Source organism: Plecotus auritus (genome assembly GCF_963455305.1).
Source record: "Plecotus auritus genome assembly, chromosome: 5".
Lineage (NCBI taxonomy): Eukaryota > Metazoa > Chordata > Mammalia > Chiroptera > Vespertilionidae > Plecotus > Plecotus auritus.
This window is the reverse complement of record NC_137776.1, coordinates 38,665,947-38,690,356: the sequence shown is the minus strand read 5'-3', so window position 1 is coordinate 38,690,356 and position 24,410 is coordinate 38,665,947. Positions and strand designations below refer to the sequence as shown.

Below are 24,410 nucleotides of genomic sequence, written 5' to 3'. Positions count from 1 at the left end.
GAGTAAAGAAACCAGACAAAGAGAAGGGGTTAAAAAGGACCAAGATAAAAGAGATTAGTGCACCAAGTATTTCAATTCATTTCAGAGTTTGAAATCAAGCCCTAAGTGTTTTGAGTATAAGATGAGATGGGCATTAAGCATGCTACCCTAGGTACCTCTTTCCCTTACCTCTCTGAAATGGAATGTTAACACCCTACAGAAGATGAAGTTCCCTTAAATGGAAATTGCTAAAATACTGACTATAACATATAAAAATGCCTAAGTTTTCAGGGGTTCCTCCAAGGGTCTGAATATTTCCTAAAATATTGGCAGCCACCTGAAACAGTAAAGGATACAGTTGAGAAATATGAGTACATACAATTTAGAAACTCTGCTATGGAAAAGATAGCCAGAAAAATGTGAACATACAAAACTCAGACTCTGACATAATAATCTAAAAACAAGAGGATCTGTAACTCAATGAAAAGAGAGGCAAGTCTCTAAAACCTAAGAGAATGCCAAGGGCATTGAGCACCAGCAACCCGGAGGAAACACATGACAAAAGCTGGTGACACATCAGGAGTGTCAGGGAGAGAGGAGCGTGCTTGAATGCTGCTTTGGGAACAAGCTTATTTTGAGGGCAATTTAGCCATCTTTCAAGTATTTAAATATGCATTAATTTCCTTTTCAAGAATTTGTCTGACTTTACAACTGTGAGATGACAGATGTGGACCACTGTTCAACACATAAACATATCTGAGTGTCTAACACGTGCCAAGTCCTATTCCAAACTTTTGGAATACACAAGCAAGCAAAGATCCCAATGTCAGGGACTGGGGGGTGGGTGGGAAGACCCAGAAACACACTGAAGAACAGTGGCAGAATCATAGGTATGACATAATCCTATTCTGTAAAAACAAAAACATAAAGAGACCATGTTCTAGAAGGATAGATACCTGTTAACAGTGGTTATTTTTGAGGATAATTAAAGGAACTCTTATTTGTAGAATATAGCATATGAGCTTGGACTTCTCCATAATCATACAAACAAGTATGTAATTTAAAATAGGTAACTGAAGCTTTATGGGAGAACAGACACCACAGCCAGCTCAGGAGCTGGAGGACCGCTATGCAACCTCCACAGCTACTAGGTGTACCAGTTAATAATTCGGATTTTGTAATCAAAGAAAACACGATAATTTCAAGAGAAACATCAAAAGTGCTTTATTCAAAGTAATGTCCACCGCTAGCTACACATTTCCCACATCTTTCAGGTAATTTGCGGATACCTTCCCAATAGAAATTTTCTTGTTTTGAGGCAAACCATTCAGAGACCCAATTTTCCACTTCTTCATATGTTTTGAAGTGCTGCTCAGAAAGTGGGTGTGCCATCGATCGGAACAAGTGGTAATCTGAAGGAGCAAGGTCTGGTGAATATGGCGGGTGGGTTCATACTTCCCAGGCAAGATCTTTTAACGTGTCTTTAGCTGGTTTTGAAGTGTGTGATGGTGCATTATCATGAAGCAAAATTACTTTGCCATGTCTTCTGGCCCATTTTGGTTGTTTTACAATCAAAGCATGGTTCAAATTGATTATTTGTTGTCGGTAGTGATCAGTATTAAAGGTTTCACCTGGTTTTAGAAGCTCATAATACACCACACCTTCCTGATCCCACCAAAAACAGAGCATTGTCTTCTTTCCAAAGCGATTTGGCCTTGCAGTTGATGTTGATGGTTGACCTGGATCAACCCATGATTTTGTGCATGTGGGATTCTCAAAATAAATCCACTTTTCATCGACAGTCACAATTCGATGCAAAAAAGACTTTTTTCGTGCCGCTGAAGCAACATTTTACTGATGATTTTTCGGTTTTCCATTTGTCTTTTGTTCAGTTGATGTGGCACCCATTTTCCTTCCTTTAAAATCTTTCCCATTGCTTGTAAACGATCGGAAATTGTTTGCTGAGCAATGTTTAATCTTTCTGCAAGTTGTTTTTGAGTTTGACACACATCTTCATCCAATAATGCTTGTAATTGTTGGTCTTCAAACTTTTTCAGTTGACCTGGACGTTTTTTGTCTTTCACATCGAAATCATCACTTTTAAAGCATTTAAACCAGCATTCAGAAGTATCTTGAGATGGAGCATGTTCACCATAAGCTTCTCGAAGTATACGATAACTTTCAGCAGCACTTTTCTTCAAAATAAAGTAATGGATTAAAACTTTCCGCAAATGCTCTTTTTTTGGCACGAAATTCGACATTTTTAAAAAATATATATTTTATTGATTTTTTACAGAGAGGAAGGGAGAGGGATAGAGAGTTAGAAACATCGATGAGAGAGAAATATCAATCAGCTGCCTCCTGCACACCCCCTACTGGGGATGTGCCCGCAACCAAGGTACATGCCCTTGACTGGAATCGAACCTGGAACCCTTGAGTCCGCAGTCCAACGCTCTATCCACTGAGCCAAACGGGTTAGGGCGAAATTTGACATTTTTAAGCGTAAAAATATCTATGATGTTAACACCTTCAGAAAATTTGACATATGAAGTTCTGAAGCTTGTTGTCAATATAACAAAATAGCATACATATCAAATCGCATATATATCAACATATGTGTAACTCCATCCATTGAAAAAAATCTGCATTATTAACTGGTACACCTAGTAAATGCAGGCCTCTCAGCCTTCTGACACCAGACTATCATCATTAGTACACGTCCCCAGAAAAATGTGAGGGTTAGAGTGTTTAGATGGAACAGAGAGCATCAGGGAGAGCCTCCAACCCCAATTCACATTATTACTGTCCATGAAACGTGGCTGCACATTAGCCATCTTCTTGGCACTGAGGGGAAGTTAACCTAAGGTGAATTATAAGGAACAGTAGTAATTCGATACCTTTGTGAAGGAAAAATACTAAAAAATTAGAAGTATTAGGTGCTGGTTAAAACAGTCACTCACCCTTTTCTTCAAACGCTCCCGTTCCTTTAGAGTGAGGGTATCAGCTTTCGCAATGACAGGCACAATATTGACCTTGTTGTGTATCGCCTTCATAAACGCGACATCTAAGGGCTTAAGTCCGTGTCCAAAGGGTGAGATGAAATAGAAGCAGCAGTGTACCCTGTTGTCCACGATGTGCCTTCGGTTGAGGCCACTCTCGTCATGTAGGTACCGTTCGAACTGCTCGTCGATGTAGGAGATGATGGTCTTGAAGCTGAGACACACATACAATGAGGATCAAGGGTACAAAAGGCAGACAGGCAGGCCCTAATTTCAGAAACAAAGCAAGTTTTCCTGTTCCCTGTGCCCTACCTACCAAATATAACTGTAACTCATCTGTAAGATGGAAACGAAAACTGACTCCTCCATTTGGCAAGATGGATATATCTGGAAACTGTGCCAAGCGCTAAGGGCCGGGGGTCAAAAAGTCAGAATGGGAGAGGTCACAAGAGCCTGTAATGACTGAGTGAAGAGCCTGGGCTGCCAATGCTTTTAAGGGGTGTGGTGGCAGCAGCAGAACACGGCAAGAGCAGGCAGTGGAGATGTGGAGATGTGGAGACAGTAAGCAGTGCAGACACAATGCCAAGGCTCACCTGCAGGAGGAGCAGTTCCCAATGAAGGGGAGAGGCCTCCCAGTCCTCCCTTTTCTACCTAGAAAATGCTTTATGCTCCTGGGAAGGACCAGGGAGCCCCCTACATGAAATGGGATTCTCAGCAGGATCCTGGGAAGGCTGCTCTCATTTTCTACTTGTGCATTTCCCAACTGGTGCAAATGTCAGTGAGCAGCCATTTCCAGGCACTGGGTCTTGAGTGACTGTGAGAGTTCCAGAGGAACACTGGACCCCAATATCGTGTCCACTGGTTACAGCTCCAATCAGGACAGAGGGTTGACTCTATAATCTCAGATCTCACTAGAATGTTCTTAAGAGGAAAAAACACTCATTCTTTGTGAAATTCCTTTTTTAAAATGTCCTACTTAACGTGCCTTAAATTGTCCTATTAATTCCCTGGCCAGTGTTTCTCAGTGGTTAGAGTGTCAGGCACGCACCAAAGGGTCAAGGGTTCAATCCAAGTCAAGGGCATGTACCTTGGTTGCAGCTTTGATGGAGGCCCCCAGTGAATATATCTCTTTCACACACTGATTTCCCTCCCTGCCTCCCTCCCTAAAAATCAATGGAAAAAATGTCCTCAGGTGAGGATTAACCAAAAAAATAAAAATTGTCGCATTATTTTATCATATCCAGTTACTCCACACCCAATAATCACTCAGCACTATACATTTAAATATAGCAAAACAAACGAAAGTGGAGAAGTAACCACTGACACCACAGAAATACAAAGGATTATAAGAAAATACTATAAATAAGCTGGACAAAGTGGATGAAATAGACAAACTCCTAGAAAAACACAATCTCCTAAAACTGAATCAGGAGGAATCAGAAAACCTATATAGGCCAATAACAACAAAAAATTCCCAGCAAACAAAAGCCCAGGTCCGGATGGCTTCACAGGGGAGTTTTACCAAACATTCAAAGAAGAACTAACACCTATACTCCTCAAACTATTTCAGAAAATCCAAGAGGAAGGAACACTTCCAAACTCTTTTTATGAGGCCAGCATTATCATAATTCCAAAACCAGATAAAGATACTATAAAGAAAGAGAATTACAGGCCACTATCCCTGGTGAACATAGATGCTAAAATCCTCAACAAAATATTAGCAAACTGCAATATATTAAAAAGATCATACACAACAACCAAGTGGGATTTATTCCAGAGATGCAAGGCTGGTACAATATTCGCAAATCAATAAACGTGATACATCACATAAACAAATTGAAAGACAAAAATCATAGCAAAAGAAACCATCACCAAAACGAAAAGAGAGCCCACTGCAAGGAAGAACATATTTGGCAATGATACACATAATAAAGGGTTAATATCCAAAATATATAAGGAACTTACACAACTTACAAGACAAATGATCCAATTAAAAAATGGGCAAAGGACCTAAACAGACACTTCTCCAAAGAGGACATACAGATGGCCAAGAGACATATGAAAAAATGCTCAAAGTCACTAATCATCCGAGAGATGCAAATCAAAATGATAGTGAAGTACCATCTCACACCTGTTAGAATGGCTACCATCAACAAATCAACAAATGACAAGTGCTGGCAAGGGTGTGGAGAAAAGGGAACCCTAGCACACAGCTGGTGGGAATGCAGACTGGTGCAATCATGGAAAACAGTATGGAGTTTCCTCAAAAAATTAAATATGGATCTGCCATTTGACCCAGTGATCCCACTTCTAGGAGTATATCCTAAGAAACCCGAAACACCAATCAGAAAGAATGTATGCACCCCTATGTTCAAAGCAGCACAATTTACAATAGCTAAGATCTGGAAACAGCCCAAGTGCTCATCAGTAGATGAGTGGATAAAAAAGCTGTGGTACATTTATACCATGGAATACTATGCAGCAGTAAAAACGAAGACTCTCTTATCCTTTGAAAAAGCATGGAAGGACCTGGAGAGTATCATGCTAAGTGAAATAAGTCAGAGAAAGACAAGTATCACATGATCGCACTCATATGTGAGTCTAAGTAACAAAATAAACGGATGAACGGAGTGGATCCAGAGACATGGAAGCATGGAACAGAGAGTGGAATCTCAGAGGAAGGTGGGGGAGGGTGGGTGGGTGGGAGGTAATCAAGCAAAGACCTTGTATGCATATATGCATAACCCATGGACAGACAATAGAGTGCTGAAGGCTTGGGGCGGGGGAGGGGGGAGAAACCAGTCCCCTCCCTGCTTCCTGTTTTAGAGGGGGTCAATGGAGGAAAAAAGGAACACATGTAATACTTTCAACAATAAAGAATTATTAAAAAAAATAAAATAAATATAGCAAAACAGGTGTGAATACATGCACAGCCCTCAACACTTCCGGTTTGCCCATCCTTGTGGGGTGCGTACCAATCCCTGCAGTTGATGGCATCACCATAGCCGGGTGTGTCCACCACTGTTAAGCGCAGCTTGACCCCTCGCTCTTCAATCTCAACAGTCGAAGCCTCAATTTGGACTGTTCTTTCAATTTTCTCTAGAAAAGAAACAAACTTAGTAAGAGAATGTGCCTTAACATTGAGCCAGTTTGCAAAGAGAAGAAATTATCTATTAGTTACTTATTATCAAATGACCTGAAAGCAACAACCTCTCTTTGAGGAAGGTTTTCAGAAGGTAATGTGAGGATTGTGTAAAAATGATTCCAGTGTAAGCAAGGGAAGTGTTGAAGCTAAGGTTAAAGGACTGCCTGGGAAGGTAAAAATGCCAATATTGAAAATTTTAATTTCTTTTCCTGGGACAAAGAAAACAATTTATGAATTCCTTTAAAATTGAATTCAATGACAGGGCTGTATGTCTCCATTGTGGTAGCTCAGGTCCTAGGATCTATCTGTGCTTAATCCATTCGCTTAATCAGCGTTCACAGACACCAGTGTCCTGCACTGGCAACACTCAGAACCCCCTACCCCCACAGTAGTCTACTAGTTACACAGCTTTTTTCATGAGAGGTAACACTGTCACTTGATCTTCCCATCATACAGAGAACATAGGCAAGAACTATTTAGGACACTTTATAGACTTTATAGACAACAAACTTGGAGAGGATGGATCCATGGATATGCTGTCAGTCTACAACCTGAATCAAAGGACACAGGTGCAGCACACTCTTTCCTACCTAAATGACATTTTCCTTGTGTTTACAGCCAAACAAAAGCAAAAATGCAAGGCTCAGGCATCAAATATTAATTATGCCCTCTTAAACAACTTTCATGGCAAATTACACTTAGGAGTGTATGAATTTTTGTACCTGCAGCTCCAGGTATGATTCTTTCTGGGTAAAGATCCGTCAAGAACAGGCTGTTTATAAGAGTCGATTTTCCTAGTCCCGATTCACCTTTAAACAAAAAGGAGGACATCATCATATTATCAGGATGACCATCTGAGAGTTTATGCTAGGCCTGGCACTGGGCTAAATGCTCTACAAACATCATTTTCTGGACTCCGTACAACTATGAATTTGGTACAACTCTCCCAATTTACTGATGGGGAGATGGATGCTCACAGATCAGACACCCACCTAGAGCAGGGCCTAGATTTGAATCCAGTGTGTGGGGCTCCAGAATTCATACATTATAAGATTAGAAATGTGATCTCACCTCTGAACAAATGTGTGGAATGAACTCTAGAGGGGGTCTTTATATTTTAATAGAATGCAAAGTAGGTTTTCAAACATGAGTTTGCCAATTGTTTAATGTGTCACATTTTCAGAAAACTGAACATATCTCCCCATCAATGCCTACAGCACTCTCCTCCTAAGCTGTTGGTACGGGACAGAAAGAGAGACCCCTGTGTACTCTGACTTGCTGCAATCCCTCCACCCCTCCACAAGGAGGGAGCTCTGCTTCCTGTTTTAAACACTTCCATGTCCCCAAACTGGCAATTGCCTATGTCAAGGTAACTTCCACACACACACTGTTGAATGTAATATGACCAAGATGGGCGATATGTATTCATTCTAGCATTTAAGGAGTTAAGAATCCCTCTTCAATTACGTATTCTAAGTGTTTTAAATTTAACTTCAAAGATATGCAAAATACCAAACATTAAATCTTATATTTGAAGGAAGCATGAACAGATTCCATCACTTTATGATTAGGTTATCATCTACAGCTTAATTTTGTACGGAGAAGTACTTCTGAACTCGGTGCCTGACTGTCTCTCAGGCATCAGGGTTTAAACCTCCTCCTACTAAGTCCCATAGGACATGTGGAAGGAGCACATATGTTTTAAAAATCATTGTTGTTGAGAAAATCAAGAACACAAGAGTGAAGGTGAAATGTGCAAAGATAGAAATTAGGACTAAACTTCAATTAGACTTTAATTTTCACAGATGAAAAGGAACATCAAAAGGACAAAACTAGAATTACAAGTTGAACATGTCCCAATATAGGAGCATAAAAAATATGACTAAACGCATACTATCCCATCAAGTTATCCTTTTAATAAACTTTCCAGCAATCCCCTATATCTTCACCATGCTCGAAAGGGGTCTGACCAATATCCTTTCTGAGTCCCTAGCACAGGTCTGGGTGCTGGGACACAACAGAAACAAGGGCAAACAAATCCCTGCTTCATGGAGCTTTGCAATCCAGGGGGCAGATGACAAAGTTATTCTCTATCACCAGATGACTCGCGACAGCTGAAAGGGTCTATCATGCAGAAGACATCTGAGCACAAGTGTCGGAGTAGAAGCAGCCTCTTTTAAAAAGCAGTACTAAAATCCTGGTGGCTGATTCTAAATCTTAACTTTAAGGGTATAAGTGATTATTTCACTTAGGATAGCTTTAGGGTAACATATGCAAATAATCTGCTAACTCAGAACATGATGTTGTCCTTGAGCTAAATTCTGAGAGTGCCCAGCCCTGCTCTGCTCCACTGCCATTGATCTCTTTCCCGCAGTGGGTAGTTTCTCCCTTTAAATGGGGGAAACACACACAAGAGATCTGGACCAGTGTAAATGCTTCACCATCCAAAAATTTTACATAAAGATACTGGGTCCACAATCTTAATTAAATTAACCTGTACAAGTAGCGACAACAAAGACTGGTTGGAATGGTGGTATTTAGTTTACAAAATGGCTTGTTTGCACCTTTTAGAATATGCAGCATCAGGCACAAGGTGGCGCCACAACATGAGAGAAAAGTGGCACATGCTTTTACAATTCCACTGAGATCCCATCAGGCAAACTGTCAGAGGCTTCAGATTTTAATCTGAGGGTTTTGGTTTTTTAATCCTCAACTAAGGATGTTTTTATTAATTTTAGAGAGAGGAAAGGGAGGGGGATAAAGAAACTGATCAGTTGTCTCCTGTACATGCCCTGACCAAGGATCGAACCTGCAACCTTCTGGAGTATAGGACGACGCTCCAACCGTGAGCCACCCTGCCAGGGCTGAGGTTTTATTTTTTAAACTCAGGCTAAAAAACCCCCCCAAAAAACAAAAAACTTAGGCCAAGCCAGGAATGGCAGGAAATAACATTTAAAAAAAAAATATATATATCTTTTTATTGATTTCAGAGAGGAAGGGAGAGGGAGTGAGAGATAGAAACATTAATGATGAGAGAGAATCATTGATTGGCTGCCTCCTGCACACGCCCTACTGGGAATCGAGCCCACAGCCCTTGGCCAGAATCGAACCTGGGACACTTCAGTCCGCAGGCCGACGCTCTATCCACTGAGCCAAACTGGCTAGAGTAGGAAATAACATTCTTAACCTAGGGAAGTTTTTATTCACATTTACTTTTGACTTTAACCAACACAAGACACTGCTTCCTCAGTGTGTAACAAGGGCCTTTCCCGAAGGCCTCTCAAGGGCAGCATTCCAAGTGGCTAGGTTTTTTGCCCTTTCAAACAACTCCTGTCACATGCAGAAATCCTGAACTTACAATTAGGTTAGCATATTTTTGCTTAAGCCAGGTTTCATTTTCTCAGTGCTCACTCTAACACTCTTGTAAATTTGATCACATTAAGCATACTATTGACTTTCTATAAGGTAACATATTTGGCAATAGCCTTTATAATTTTAATCTTGCTTTTCTTATAAATTGAGCCACCATCCCACAAAATTGTGGAAGACTAACAACTTGATATAAGTTATCACCAGCAGTCACCACTTAAGGAGACTCTTCAGCAGCATGGTCATCATGTTCTCTCATGGATGATCTTGGTATCTATAAACAACTTGTGAGTTCAAATTCCTTGCAGATTGCTGCCCAAACATTTGTGTCTTTTGTTTCCATATGCTCTGTCATTTTGTGAAGTTTCTAATTTCTTTAGAAATCTGCCATAATTTTAAAAAACTACACCTTTCCTCTCCAATAGTCTCTGACTTACAAATTGGGTGTATTGCGATTTTCCTGATACACCATTTTCTTGGGTTGCTAATAGTTAACGTTTAAAAATTTGCGGTTAACCTTCTAGATGTTTTTCACTACCCATCTCACCCTTAATGGCCCAACTTCACTGATTATGTATCACTTAAATATACATCAATTAAACATACAATGGGCATTCACTCAAACTCCATTCAAGAATACCTTTATAACACTAAGGAGTTACTCTCCCTACCCCGCCCCCCCCCCCCCCCCATGCATACATCAATCTGCTTTCTGTAACTACCCATTGGTTTCCATTATTCTAGAACTTCACATACTCAGGCTCATTCACGCCTGCTTCTATCTGGCTGCTTTTGCTCAGCATAATTAGCTTGGAGATTATTCTGTACTGTTGACCTATCAGCAGTCTGAATCTGTTTCCTGAGCAATGTTCCACCCTCTGGGTCCACAATTTGTTGACTTACTGCTGCTGTCCTTCCTTTTTCTTTGTCGTGTGCACTGACATATAATTATTAACATGGTTGTGTTCAAGTGTCATTTTGCCACATTTTTTCTATTTGTATCACCTATTCTTTTTTGTTGCTAATCCTCATCTGAAGATATTTTTTCCATTGACTGTTTTTAGAGAGTGTAAGGAGGGAGGAGAAAGAGAAACATCTCTATGAGAGAGATACATCAATTAGTTGCCTCCCACACATGCCCCAACCAGGGCCAGGGGTGGAACCTGCAACCCAGGTTGATGCCCTTGATTGAGAATGGAACCCACAATCCTTTGGTGTGCAGGCTGATGCTCTAACCACTGAACACACTGGCCAGAGCTGTCTCACCTATTATTTTTTCTTCTTTCTTTGGGATTGAGCACTTTTTTTAAAAATTGATTTCAGAGAGGAAGGGAGAGAGAGATAGAAACATCAATGATGAGAGAGAATCATTGATTGGCTGCCTCCTGCACGCCTCCTACTGGGGATTGAGCCCACAACCCAGGCATATGCCCTTGACTGGAATCGAACCTGCGATCCTTCAGTCTGCAGGCCGACACTCTATCCACTGAGCCATGCTGGCTAGGGTGGATTGAGCACTTTTTAATACTGTATTTTATTGAAGCTATTAGCTTTTAGCCAAATCTTTTTCTTTGGCCACTCTGCAGTTTGCAAAAATGTACTTTAACTTTGGTCTTCCTTTAAGAAGTATGCTGTCACTTCACATATATCATGAGACGTTTACCCCAGCACCCGTCTAGTCACCCTCCTGTCTTTGCACTATTCATATCCCTATTATTTCCATGTGGTATACAATATTTTTGTTTTAAAGTCAGTTATCTTTAAAACAGGTCTTTTATACTTACAACACATTCGCCATTTCCAGTGCTCCCCCTGTCAACCTGCAGAACCTCATTTAAAGTTTCCTATGGTGCAAGGTCTGATAGTCAAGTCTCTCAGCTTATTTATCTGAAAATGTCTCTTTCATCTTTTTTTTTTCCTTTCATTTTAAAGGTTATTTTAGGTGAACACTTTTAGGCTGGCCGTTTTGCTCCTTTAGTATTTTAAGCTATTAGGCCACATGGCTTACATTATTCCTGAGAAGTCGGTTATCTTCTTACCTTTGATCCTCTGTATGCAACATTTTCCTTTTTCCCTCCTGGCTACTTTTAAGATGATTTCCCACCCTGGCTGGATTTGCTCAGTGGTTCGAGCGTCAGCCTGCGGACTGGTGTTGTGGGTTCGATTCCTAGTCAAGGGCATGCACATACCTTGGCTGCAGGTTCTCCAGCCCCAGAAGGGGCTGTGCGTGAGGCAGCCAATCAATGTATCTCTCTCAAGGTGATGTTTCTCTCTTTCCTCTCTAGAAATCAATGGAAAAATATCCTTGGGTGAAGATAAAAAAAAAGATGTTTTCCTGCTTTTGAGGGGTCTTCACCTGTCTGCTGTTCTTGGTATTTATTCTGCACAGTGTTGATTTTAGTATGGATGCTTTTGACTGCCCTATTAAAAAATTTTTTTTAAAAATATATTTTTATTGATTTCAGAGAGTGAGGAGAAGAGAGAAAAATAGAAACATCAATGATGAGAGGGAATCATTAATCAAGCCTACAATCCAGGCATGTGCCCTGACTGGGAATTGAAACGTGACTCCTGGTTCATAGGACAATGCTCAACCACTGAGCCATGCCAGCTGAGCTCGACTGCCCTTTTTTTTATTCTGTAGTCTATGATTTACTGTTGGCCCATCAGAAATTTTTCATCTGAGATACTGTAGGTTTTTTTACTCTAGAAGTTCCATTTGGTTAATGGCCAAGTGCACATGCCTGGGTTGTGGGCTGGATCCCTGACAGGGGGTGTAGGGTGTAGGAGGCAGCCGATCAATGATTCTCTATCATCATTGATGTTTCTGTCTCTCTCTTCCTCTCCCTTCCTCTCCAAAATCAATAAAAATATATTAAAAAATAAAAATGAATAAAAACACTTAAGTTCTTGTCTGCCCACTTTAGCATTTCTGTCATTTCCCGATCTATTTCTCTTGCCTGATTTCTCTCATTATGTGCCACATTTTCTTGCTTCTTTGCATATCCAATTATTTTCTAGTGGATGCTAGATATTGTGAATTTTACATTGAAATGACTGAATTTTGATGTCCTTCTCTAGTGAGTGAGTCTTATCCCAGAAAGTAGTTAATTGGTTCTTTCAAGTCTTGTTAAAAGCTTTGTTAGGGAGTGTTTAAAACAGCTTTTCTGTCTGGTTTAACCCAACTCCCAAGTACTTTCTAGAATTTCTACGAATGCCCTAGATGTTTAGTGATGTCCCCTCTGGTTGGCTGAAATTCCAATGTCTCCCGACCCCATTTTGGCTTTCCAACTCCATGCGGTCTCCAGTTCAGCTCACTCCCTTTGTGGTTACATTTTGCCCAGCCTTGTGGAATTTCAGTGTCAGCCAGTGTCCAAGGGTACCCCATGAAGATTTCTGGAGGCCTGGCTCTTTGGAACTCTGCTGTGCTAACTCAGGATCCAAGTACTCAGGTTCACTTAATGGTGATCAGTCCTTCAGCTCTGAGACTCTTGTGCTCTGACCAACTTAGCCCTCACCAGGTACATGGCAGAAAGCTGGAATGACTTTACACTTTATGTAATTTGTTTTCCTTCTCTCAAAGACTGAAGTCCTACACTGCCTGTTGCAGAATGTCTTAGAGAAGCTGTATTTTGACCAGCCTTTGGCTATTCATGCCATGACTAGTCTGGTAGCAGTTATTTCAGGAAGCAGCAAATGATGAACCTCAGTGCAAATCTAGCCTGCTACTTGTAAGTAAAGCTTCAGTGTAACACAGCAGAATTGAAAGGCTTTATGGTTCACAAAGCCTTAAATATTCACTATCTGGCCCTGTGAATTATTTTATCATGGCCAGAAACAAAGTTATTGCCTGTTTTAGAATGCTTTAAAATGAAGCAACTGCATGACAGATTACACTGAATTTCTCTCTTCTACCAGGAGCTCGAATCTGCATTATTTTTATCATGTAATTGTGATCCTAAAACACATCATCATTCCCTTCTCTGGACCAAGGGTTCCACAATTTTTCTCATTACATTTATGAACTATACACCCTAAGAAACAATAATTTGTCCTACTCATTATCAAACTACCTCCTCATTTTGGGAGAATTTTAGTTATCAAGAATGAAATGTGATATGGTAAACAGAATTAATAGTTCATCAGTATAGTTAAACTTGTAATGGTCATGCTGAAACACAGTATATGCTATAACCCATGAAAAAATATATGTGATAACAGAAAATAATTCCAGTAAGCATTCAATTTCAAAGGACTTTAATAATTTAAAAAATGTATCTAGTAAGATTTGTTACTTGTTTAAAATACATCCACCACAAAAATGTAAGAAGCTGTCTTTTTGAGTATTAAAGAAACACACTTCTAATTAAATATGTGTATTTGTTACCTATTAATATGTAAAACTCTTAGGCCTAAACCAATAATTAACATTTATTATTATTTCATGGAGTTTTTGGTTAGGAATTCTATGGAGGGAGGCAGGGGGTATCTCTCATACAGAAACAGTGAATATCAGCCAGGATGGCTGTAACCACAGGCTGAGTTGGAGCTAGAGGATATTTCTAAGATAGGTCACTACATGGCTACTGGCAGGCCTCAGTTCCTTGCTTTGTGGGACTTCGCTATAAGGTTGCTCAAGCGTCTTCCCAACATGGTGGCTGGCTGCCCTCAGAGTGAGCCAAGGGAAGGAAAGATACAAGCACAATGTCTTTTGTGACCCAGTCTCGAAATAACACACTTTCCTTTCTGCAATGTCCTATTGGCTACACAGGTAAGCCCTATTCAGTATGGGAAGGGACTAGAGAGCTGCATGAATACCAGGAGGCAAGGATCACTGATTAACATTTTGGAGGATGGCTGCCACAATGAGTAAAAACTATCACTACACCTAAAGAAATGACAGAAAAGTTGTAATTTTACTCTGATGCAAAATTTTCTAAAAAATTCTCGTCCCTCTCCGCCTCTGCCAAATTCCCAAGTTACTTGATTCTGCCAACAAAGAAATTTTTTCTTTATAGGTCATGCTATTATTACACTCCACAGGTTGGGAAGGCACATAGCTACATCCTATATAATAAAACCCTATTATGCTAAGTGTCCAGTCGGCCGTTCAACCAATCAAAGAGTAATATGCTAATGATATGCTAAGGTCACCCAACGACTAGCTATGACATGCACTGAACACCAGGGGACAGATGCTCCGATCAGTAGGTTAGCCTGCTGCTAGGGTCCGGCTGCTAGGGACTGAGAGAGACAGGCCAGACACGCCCTGGAGCCCTCCTGTGGTCCCTCCCTGGCTGGCCAACAGCCTGCGTCCCTCCCCGGCCCCAATTGTGCACCGGTGGGGTCCCTCGGCCTGGCCTGCACCATCTCACAATCCGGGACCCCTCGGGGGATGTCGGAGTGCCAGTTTCAGCCCAATCCGTAGGCCAGGCCGAGGGACCCCACTGTTGCACGAATTTGTGCACTGGGCCTCTAGTATTTAATAAGCTAAAAAATAAAAGCTAATTTCTTACCGACCACCATTAGTGTGAACTCAAAACCTTTTTTCACTGATTTTCGGTGAACTTGATTAGGAAGATTTGCAAATCCAACATAGCCAGGAGTTTCTGGATTTATAAACTGAGTTGGTTGTTGCTAAAATAAAATTTTACAGAAAAAAGAAAAGGGGGAGAAAATATCTTATCAATTGCTTATAAGACATAACGAAACTGTGACAAACCTAAGTATCATTAGTTCTCATGAGTTAATATATATACAGTACATAAATAACACTTCCAAAAAGTTACTTCTATCAGAAAATTAATGGTATTCACTTAAGAACATTTATTAAAAAGAAGAAAAACCAATCCAGTATTATTCCGTACCCATATATTGACCTAAAATTACAGTTCCGTTAAGCAATTAAGCAACACATAAAAGAAAAATGTATCAAGTGTGATGCATTTGTGAAAAGTATCCAGGAAAAAGTCTTCTCTCTTGCTATAGTCCTAGCTCTTTGGAACGAGCCTCACCAAGGGTGAGGCAGGCAACCTGGGGGTAGGATTTTGAGTATCTACCTTCAAAGACCAAGACAGAGAAGACTGAGAATAAGGGACATAGCTGACAATGCTAAGTGTCAATATTCCCTGGCAGATGGACACCCGATGAGAAATGACAGATGGACATGGAACAAAGTAAGTGAAGCTGTAGAACTGGGCAGTGGCACACTATAAATGGGAGATCAAGATACATCAATTAGTTTACTTTCTAAATGTATATTCACGACTAATAAGAATATTCATAAGAAGCTATCAGTGGTTATTTCTGGGTAAGAGAATTAATGGTTAACTTATACATTCGTCCATTTAACCAATTAAAGCGTAATATGCTAATGATATGCTAAGACTGCTCACTATGAGGTGCACTGACCACCAGGGGCCAGTTGACCAGTGGCTATGATGTGCACTGACCACCAGGGGGCAGATGCTCTGGCTCCGACCAGTAGGTTAGCTTGCTGCTGGGGTCTGGCCAATCGGGACTGAGTGAGACGGGCCGGACATGCCCTGGAGCCATCCTGCGCTCCCTCCCCGGCTGGCCAACCTCCCACGCCCCTCCCCAGCCCCAATCGTGCACCGGTGGGGGTCTCTCAGCCTGGCCTGCGCCCTCTCGCAATTTGGGACCCCTCAGGGGATGTCAGAGAGCCGAATTCAGCCCGATCCCGCAGGCCAGGCTGAGGGACCCCACCGGGTCTCTAGTATATCTATATATATATATAAAACCCTAATATGCAAATAGACTGAACTGCAGAACAACCAAATAACCAGTCACTATGACGTGTGCTGACCACCAGGAACATGGCAGCTGTCAGCGGCAGTGGGATGGTGGAGCAGGTGAGTGGGGGCGCCAGACCAAGGCGGGGCGCCGGTCGCTGTCATCAGGGCGAGCCTCTGGTGGTTACTGAAAATTCTTTGCTCCCGTGCGTCACGGTCCCACCTGGCACTTGCACCCGCTGCTGGTGCCTGGCACCAGCCCCAATCGCTGGGTGCCGTCAGCAGGTGCGAGTGGCGACTGCCGACCACGACTGCCCCTCGGGGCTTCTCTACCTCCCCCTGTTCCTGAGGGGCAATCGGGGCCAGCAGCTGTCTCTTGCACCTGCTGGCCCCGATAGCGCCTGAGGGCTTCTCCATCCCCCTGCCCGCTCCTGAGGGGCAATCAGGGCAACAGCTGCCGCTCGCACCCCCTGCTGGCGCTGGCCCCAATCGCTATGTGCCATCAGCGGGTGTGAGCGGGGCTGGTGCCATTAGTGCATGGGAGCGGCAGTGGCGAGAGTGAGACTGCTGGCAGACAGGGGACCAGGGGCTGCCGTGGGAGGGGCCGAGTGGGGGTACAGAGGATGAGCCGAGACCCGCCCCTGTGCCCACTGCAGCCTTGTGGCCTACATTTCCTTTCAAGGTGCACAAATTCATGCACTGGGCCCCTAGTAGATATATAAAAGGCGAATATGCAAAGTATCCCCTCGGGAGTTCAACCGGGATAATGGGTATTTGATCGCTCACTATGACGTGAGCTGACTACCAGGGGGTGGCGCGAAACATGGCGGGGGACCAGCGGCAGGGCACCGAGGGAGTGAGGGAAGGAGGAGGTGGGGAGGCGGGGAACCTGATTGGCCCTGATCACTGGCCAGGCCTAGGGGCTCTATCCGTGCACGTATTTCGTGCACAGGGCCTCTAGTACTTGTATAAAAAACAAAAACTAGCATGATGCTTATGTATCAGATACTAATACCCAAAAATTCAAAAATGAAAGGCAAAAACAATATAATCTAGTAATTTTAACCACAAATTCTGCTTTCCTCCACATGTCTTTTAGAACTAATTTATTCCAGGGCTCTGGGCTAATCTGCAAAAGATAATATAAGCCAATTTATCAAGTTGAAGAGCCCCATCAATTTTATCATGTTAAATTATTAGAATTTTAAATTATTATTTGATTAGTCTGATGGGAATGACCTATGGAGGCTAAATGGGTTGTTCCTGATGTATTTAGAAACAATTGAAAATCTGAAAGGAAAAAAAGCTCAAAGCTTTTTAGGACAATTAAATTAGAACTTTGTCTTAATGAACCAAATAGACCAGCTATATTAAAAATAATGAATCAGCTAAAACATAGTTAGATCAGCTGTATTAAGCATAATGCCCGGCTGGTGTGGTTTAGTGGTTGAGTATGAACCCATGAACCAGGAGGTGCCCAGGTTGCGGGCTCAATCCACAGTAGGGAGTGTGCAGGAGGCAGCTGATTAATGGTTCTCTATAATCACTGATGTTTTTTTCTCTCTCTCCCTCTCCCATCCTCTCTGAAATCAATAAAAACATACTTAAATAAAAATAGTAACGAATCATAAATTTTGACTATAAACAGTTTGAGAACATAAAGCCATTTCTGCTCACACTGTAGATACAGGAAGTGTAAGTTCTTACCTTAGACATCTTCAGTGAAGTTCCGTCAATCTGTAAAAACACAAGCATATATCCATAATGCATACACGTATTTAACTTAGCATGAATTGACATGAAAAACACACATAAGGCATCAATAGCTTGTTCACTCAGCTCCTCAATTAAATCAAATACTTCCCCAGAAATGATAAAATTATTTCATTATAAAGACAAATTAGATATGAATTAGTTCATGAAAGCAATCATACATATCTATGTATACACATATACATCATTCCATATTTTCAAGAATATTGACTTTCTTTAATAATGAGAATATGTTAGATACTGCAATCACAGGTTATACCAGGGGAAGACAAGTTTCTATGACTTCTGGAACTGGGTCTTCTCCTCTCTTTGAACCTTTTCAACAAGAAAGGGGTGCCTGGCTCAGCTGGTTGAGCACTGGCCTGTGCACGGAAAGGTTGCCAGTTCAATTCCTGGTCAGGGCACATGCACAGGAGGCAATAGATTGATGTTTCTCTGTTTCTCTCTCTCTCTCTCACCATGTAAGGATTAAAAAAAGAAGAAAGGGCCCTAACTGGTTTGGCTCGGTGGATAGAGCGTCGGCCTGCGGACTGAAAGGTCCCAGGTTCGATTCCGGTCAAGGGCATGTACCTTGGTTGCAGGCACATCCCCAGTAGGAGGTGTGCAGGAGGCAGCTGATCGATGTTTCTCTCTCATCGATGTTTCTAACTCTCTATCCCTCTCCCTTCCTCTCTGTAAAAAAACAATAAAATATATTAAAAAAAAAAAAAAAAAAAAGAAGGGGTGTTTGAAGAGCACTGTGCTACCTAGTTGTCAAAGATTCCTAGAGCGCCTGAGAATTAGCTTTTGGCAGTGGGGCATACAGAGCAATATGAACTACATTTATAAGCAAAGGAAAAAGGACTTAAGGCACTTGAGTGTTTGAGAAATGTGACAGTTTTAGAGTTATCTGGAATTTTAATGCAAATTTTAGAAGCCTTGAAACTTTGGGAAATGTGTGGGATCTGTTGGCTGACCTTTGGTAACAAAGTCAAGAGATCTGAATGCAGTCAAATTTTATTCTCTCTGAAGCTTAGAAACTTTATTAGAAAGCTTCTTTCGATTTTCTGCCCCCCCTTCCCCCAAATCTTTTCATGAATACTGCACACTCTTAAGTTTCCCTTCCAAATGGAAATGTTTCCAACCACCTCTGACGAAATCAGGCCCCTGCACCCCAGTGTATGGCTTGGTTAACCAAGGTTAAGATAGGATTTCTAAGGAATTTGTTTCAAAGAACCAGCTTCTAGATTTTATTTAACCTTCTATTGTGATACTGTTCATCATTTCTTTCTTTTTTTTTAAAGAGAAACATCTATGTGAGAGTGAAATATCCATCTGCTGCTTCCTGCACACCCCTTACTGAGGATCAAGCTTGCAACCCAAGCCATGTGCCCTGACTGGGAATCAAACTGGAAATCTTTTGGTGCACAGAATGGCACCCTACTAACTGACCTACACTGGCCAGGGCCATTTTATTTAAATTTATTGATTTTAGAGAGAGGGAGAGAAAGAGACATTGATTTGTTGTTCCACTTATTTATGCATTCACTGGTTGTTTCTTGTATGTGCCCCGAAATCTTGTCGTATCTGAACAATGCTCTAACCAACTGAGCCACCTGGCCAGGGTTCCACCTCCCCAGTTTTAACGGAGCATAATTTATAAACAGCTACTATAAAAATCTCTTTTCAAAGTTGCTTAAATTTTCTTCACAGCAGTTGCATAATTTTTAAAAATTTCAATTGTTTTAAAACATATTCTTTTTAAGTTGTAGAGAGAGGAAGGGAGAGGGAAAGAAACATTGATGAGAAACATCATCAATCAGCTGCCTCCTGCACACCCCCTACTGGGGATCTAGCCCAAAACCAGGGCATGTGCTCTAACCAGGAATTGACCCATTGACCTCTTAGTTCATGGGTCCAGGCTCAACTGCTGACTCACACCAGTATAGCATAAATTGCTTTTCTTTATGCACCTGGTTTTCAGTGAGAAAGTCTTGATCTAGCAACACAGAATGCCAAGCACTGTAATTTAATCTTGGGTGCAGACCAATTGAATCCCCCAAACCTCAGAAATGTGGTCAAATGAAAATTTTATTCTTTCAGGTTGTGCTCATTCTAGTGTTCTAGATGCTAGATCTTCTTTAAAAGTTTTTTCACCTTGACCCATGGCTTTCTTCTTCCACACAGCAATACTCCCATGCCAATTCACATTTTCCAAAACAAAAGATGAATAATGATGGATAAAACTGGATTCTTGGCAATATCAATATATTCTGCTGGTGGCATTTATATTAATGGACTACCCATAACTATCATTTATTGGCATGTTGCTCTTGTATTTTATATACATTATCCCAATTCCACAAAATGACCCTGCAGTGTAGGACCTAGAAGGTTCATAATCCCTTATCTAAAGCCCTTGGAATGTTCTGTCATTCAGATTATTTGGATCTGAAGAAAGTACATGTACAGTATACACCATAACACCCTCAATGGTATCTTGGGCAGCAGTCCACATCCAAATGTATTTTTATGTAGTGACATGTATGACAATTAGCAAAAAGTGGGATACATATGGACTATATACACGGACTCAACCCAATTCTGCTGCCAAATGAGTTTTGGTGTCCTCTCTCTGGAAAAAGAACAAAAACTTCCTTTTTTAGCAGTTTGTCTTTAGTGATGGATATAAAAAGGGACGTGAATCACATTTATGAATGATAGAGGTTCCACTCATCCCCTGCTCATTTCCCTTGGTCACCCTGCTAATCTGACCTAATGGAAAAGCCCTTGTTCTTTACCCTGGGCTGCTGTGAAGGGTGAGAGATCAAGATGGACAGTGGAAAGAAATATCAGGATAGCCTTTCTAGCCAAGATCACTGCCAAGATTCGACAGAGCAGCACACAGTGAGTTAGGAAGTTGGGTGGTGCAAAGAAAGCCTGTGTCGGAACTACCAAAAATGGACATCGTGAACCTCCAACTACAAACACCAGGAAGCAGCTTTCATGACCCCTTACAATGTATCTCTCCTCATGACAGTAAGTCTGTTTTGGAACATACTTATTTTGAGGTATTATAACAGTAAGTCGTTCAATAAATATTTGGGAACTTACTATGTGAGCGTCACTGTGCTAGGCAATGGGTAAGGTGACTAAGTTCACACATCCCTGCCCCTCACAGGACAACTACCATACAGTATGACAAAGGCTAACATCAGGCCAACATCTATGCCAGCTGTAGGAAATCTAATCTGGACCAAGTCCTGAATAGCAGAGCTGGGACTAGGCAAGCACAAGGCAGAAAAGATGGGGAGGTAGCTGGGTTCTAGACAAAAGAAAGGGTTTGGGCCAGAGCCAAAAGGAAGACCACAGCAGTTTGAGCAGTTCAGTGTGGTTGGGTCACGTGTCTATGGGGGAGGGCAGGCAAGGTAAGGGTGGTACTGGTAAAAAATTAGGCGGAAAAGTAAATGGTGGCCAGGTCTTGTGGGTCCTGTGGACCACGTGAGAGTTGGGGCTTAACAGAAAGCAAGGGTAGCCGCAGATCTGCCTCCTCACCTCAGGCCTTCAGGGGAATGGTGGGGCCTCTCCCCTACAGCCAGACAGCCAAGGAGGCAAGGACTTCTGGAGGCTTCCCTTCTGCCAGGGGCTAGCGGGAGAAAATGGCCCATGTCAAAGCGACAAAAGGATGGCCGCACGACAAAAGCACTCTCCCTCCCGGACCACGACCGCCAACTGCGCGTCCGGCACCCCAGGCCAACTACTGAAACAGTTGCACAGAATTATCACACTGAGTGAGCGAGAGGTCACTTGGGTTCGCCCGGGACACACCCCGTCGTTTCCGCCAGAGACAGGGCTCCCGGGGGGCGGGGCCCGGGGAGGGCCCGGAAGGCTGGGGAGAGGGGAGAGGAGGGCCCGGGAAAGGACGGGGGAGGATAGAGAACCTGGGAGGGCGGGGAGGACCAATGACCGCAGGCTGACAGCCCCTCCCCCACACTGTGCGGTCACCACCGCCAGTGCGCCCCCCGGTACGGCTAACCGACATCCAGAGCGGGTCCCCTACCCCTTCTGTGCCGGCCCACAGCTCGCATCCCGGCAGCAGCGGCGGGGACCCACGACGAGACACTCACCGCGGAGGAGCCGAAGAAGAGCCGACCGACCGCGCCGCGTACCCACCCAGCGCCTGCCGTCTGCTCCCGCTCCGCTCCGCCCCGCGGGCAGGCGGATTTCGTCATCACGTCGCCCCTCCCTTTTGCCAACGCATTCCTCTTCTCTGCGCGACCTGTCCTGCCTCCCCTCCCCCATGCGCCGGTTTCTGAGTGCGCAGGCGCAGGCTCGTCCGCGTTTTCCGCCTCTGCGCAGGCGCCGTGCCCCTCCCACGGCGGTTGGCCATATAGACGCTGGGGGGTGGGGGGGAGGTCAAGCGTAGCCTCTTCTCCTTTACCAAGATGGCGGCTTGTCCCTGTTTCGCCACAGTTCCCAGCTTGTGAGCCTGATCTCCTTACGCTGGTAAGACTGGAACAGGTAATGTGATTCTTCTCTTGTGGGTAACTAGAGTAGGGGGAAGGAAGTCTCTTTAGAAGGAGCTAAGTGACTGGTGAGGAGAACAGAGGCGTTCGAGGAAGGGCAGGTGGCGGTAAGAGTGCGGAGCGACCGCAGGGACGGGCGCCTTCGCCTCTGGCCCTCTCCTCCAGGAAGATGGCGGCAGCACCGAGCTGGAAGCGCTGGAGCGGGGCCGGAGTGGGGATGGCAAGCGGTCGAGCGGGCCGCTCCAGCCCTGGGCCACCGTCGTCTCGATGGTCGGGGGACCTCGCCACGATTGGCTGCCGCACGTCACGTGGGCCGGCGGGTCTGTGCGCAGACCTTAGAGTCGGCACGGGTCCCCGGGGACGTGGCCTTCGAGCGCCTGGGGCTGGGGCCTGTGCCCCAGGGGGAGGGCGGTGCCGCGGGCTCCCCTCCCTCTTTCTCCTTGGGGTCCGGGTCGCGAGGTGAGACCTGGGGGGCACTCCCAAACCCACTGGGATCGCGTGGCTCGGGGACTCGGGGGCGGGAGGGCAGCATGCCGGGGCGGGACGGGAGAAGCGCTGCCCCCTGCCCTAGCTGGGGTGTCCTTCCTCCCTCCCGGTGGCCTGTAGGCCCAGCAGCCGTCCCACACTCTTGAAGGTTGTGCGCGGATGCTCTCGCACAGGAAGCCTTTGTAGATTGCTCCCGACTGAAAATAAACACATTCTAGAGTCCCTGACATGCGACAGCTTCGTGTTGGGAACCTGAAGCTGTATCTGACACTAGCGGGTACAGAGGGCAATTTTTGGAAAGTGGTCATGTACTCAGGGCCAGCTGCCAAATATCCTCTCCCATCCGACTTAGAAAATGGGAGGGTCAGACTTTGCATGGAGTTTGGATACCACGTAAAACCAAAGGAAATACATATATGCTATCTAATAAGCAACGCTTCTGGTCAGATGAAGCATCTTCAGGAATGGATGACTGGCCCGTCAGTTTTGGGTTTTGTTATGGGTCCTCCGTTTCATGGCTATCTTCAGCCCTCAGGCAATGACTTTACCAGTGTTTGGTATCTGCAAGTAGGGGTGTTAATAGTCAGGATTTTGTCTGAGGCAGTTGATTGATGTCCACATATGGAAGCAAACCTGGAATGATGGAACATGGGAAGAAACCTAGTGCTCCAGTTTATATTTGACCATTTTGAACTGGTCAAATACCCCCAAGCTAAACTCATTAAGTACGTTTAATTTTAGGATGCTTGGAAGCAGTGTTTAAAGTAGTTGGGAAGGTGTTTCAAAGCCTTGAGGAACAACATTTAAAAGCCAGTTAATTTATAATGAAGATTGGACTTCCCTGTAACTGCCATTAATTCAATTATGTGCCATGCATCTTTTGTTAATCAGGTTAACATCACCTGGGTACATGAGCAGTGAGCGTAAGGAGAGCACTCCTAGGATCATTGGGCCATATTCCGAAGCACCTCCAGGCCCTATCCAGTGGGCCAAGCTGACATCTCAGCTGCTTGATGGGAGAATTTCTTGAATCATTAAGTACTAGCAGCCTGGTGCAAATCCGTGCACTGGTGGGGTCCCTCGGCCTGACATGCGTCTTCTCGCATTCTGGGAACCTTCGGGGGATGTCGGACTGCAGGTTTCTGCCGGGCCAGGCCAGGCCAGGCCAGGCAAGGCCAGGCCGAGGGATCCCACCGCCTCTAGTAGGCATATAAGATCTTTGGTTAATCTCTTCCCGCCCTCCCCCGTCGCCTCTCCCCTCTGGTGGTCAGTACACTTCATAACTACGGGTTAGGCTTTTACACACACACGTGTATATATCTTTTTCCTTTGGTTTTGCTGTTTGGGGCTTCTTGTCTGACTTCAGCCTCATAACTTCAACAGTTCAAGAAACATTTATTGG

General features: G+C 43.6%; 2 protein-coding genes across 9 annotated transcripts in view; one reads left to right on the top strand and one right to left on the bottom strand.

Annotated features, from left to right (window-relative positions):
* Positions 1-22,310, bottom strand: part of SEPTIN2 (septin 2) — a 33,302-nt gene extending 10,992 nt beyond the window's left edge. Inside the window, exons 1-7 of one of the 5 annotated variants that reach the window (XM_080670083.1) lie at positions 22,124-22,216; positions 21,552-21,642; positions 17,952-17,981; positions 15,009-15,129; positions 6,846-6,932; positions 5,954-6,077; positions 2,940-3,192 (exon numbers count right to left, since the gene is read on the bottom strand). In XM_080670083.1, coding sequence (XP_080526209.1) covers positions 2,940-3,192; positions 5,954-6,077; positions 6,846-6,932; positions 15,009-15,129; positions 17,952-17,960 — 594 coding nt within the window. In that variant the 5' untranslated portion in view covers positions 17,961-17,981; positions 21,552-21,642; positions 22,124-22,216. Of the gene's footprint in view, positions 1-2,939; positions 3,193-5,953; positions 6,078-6,845; positions 6,933-15,008; positions 15,130-17,951; positions 17,982-21,551; positions 21,643-22,056 lie in introns of all 5 variants that reach the window. The other 4 variants (XM_080670084.1, XM_080670082.1, XM_080670086.1 and 1 more) reach the window with 4 other exon arrangements.
* Positions 22,311-22,362: 52 nt separating this feature from the next.
* Positions 22,363-24,410, top strand: part of HDLBP (high density lipoprotein binding protein) — a 74,004-nt gene continuing 71,956 nt past the window's right edge. The window contains exon 1 of one of the 4 annotated variants that reach the window (XM_080669915.1): positions 22,363-22,502. The gene's annotated coding sequence lies outside the window, so the exon portion shown is untranslated. Of the gene's footprint in view, positions 22,518-22,852; positions 22,982-24,410 lie in introns of those variants that run through there. The other 3 variants (XM_080669914.1, XM_080669916.1, XM_080669917.1) reach the window with 3 other exon arrangements.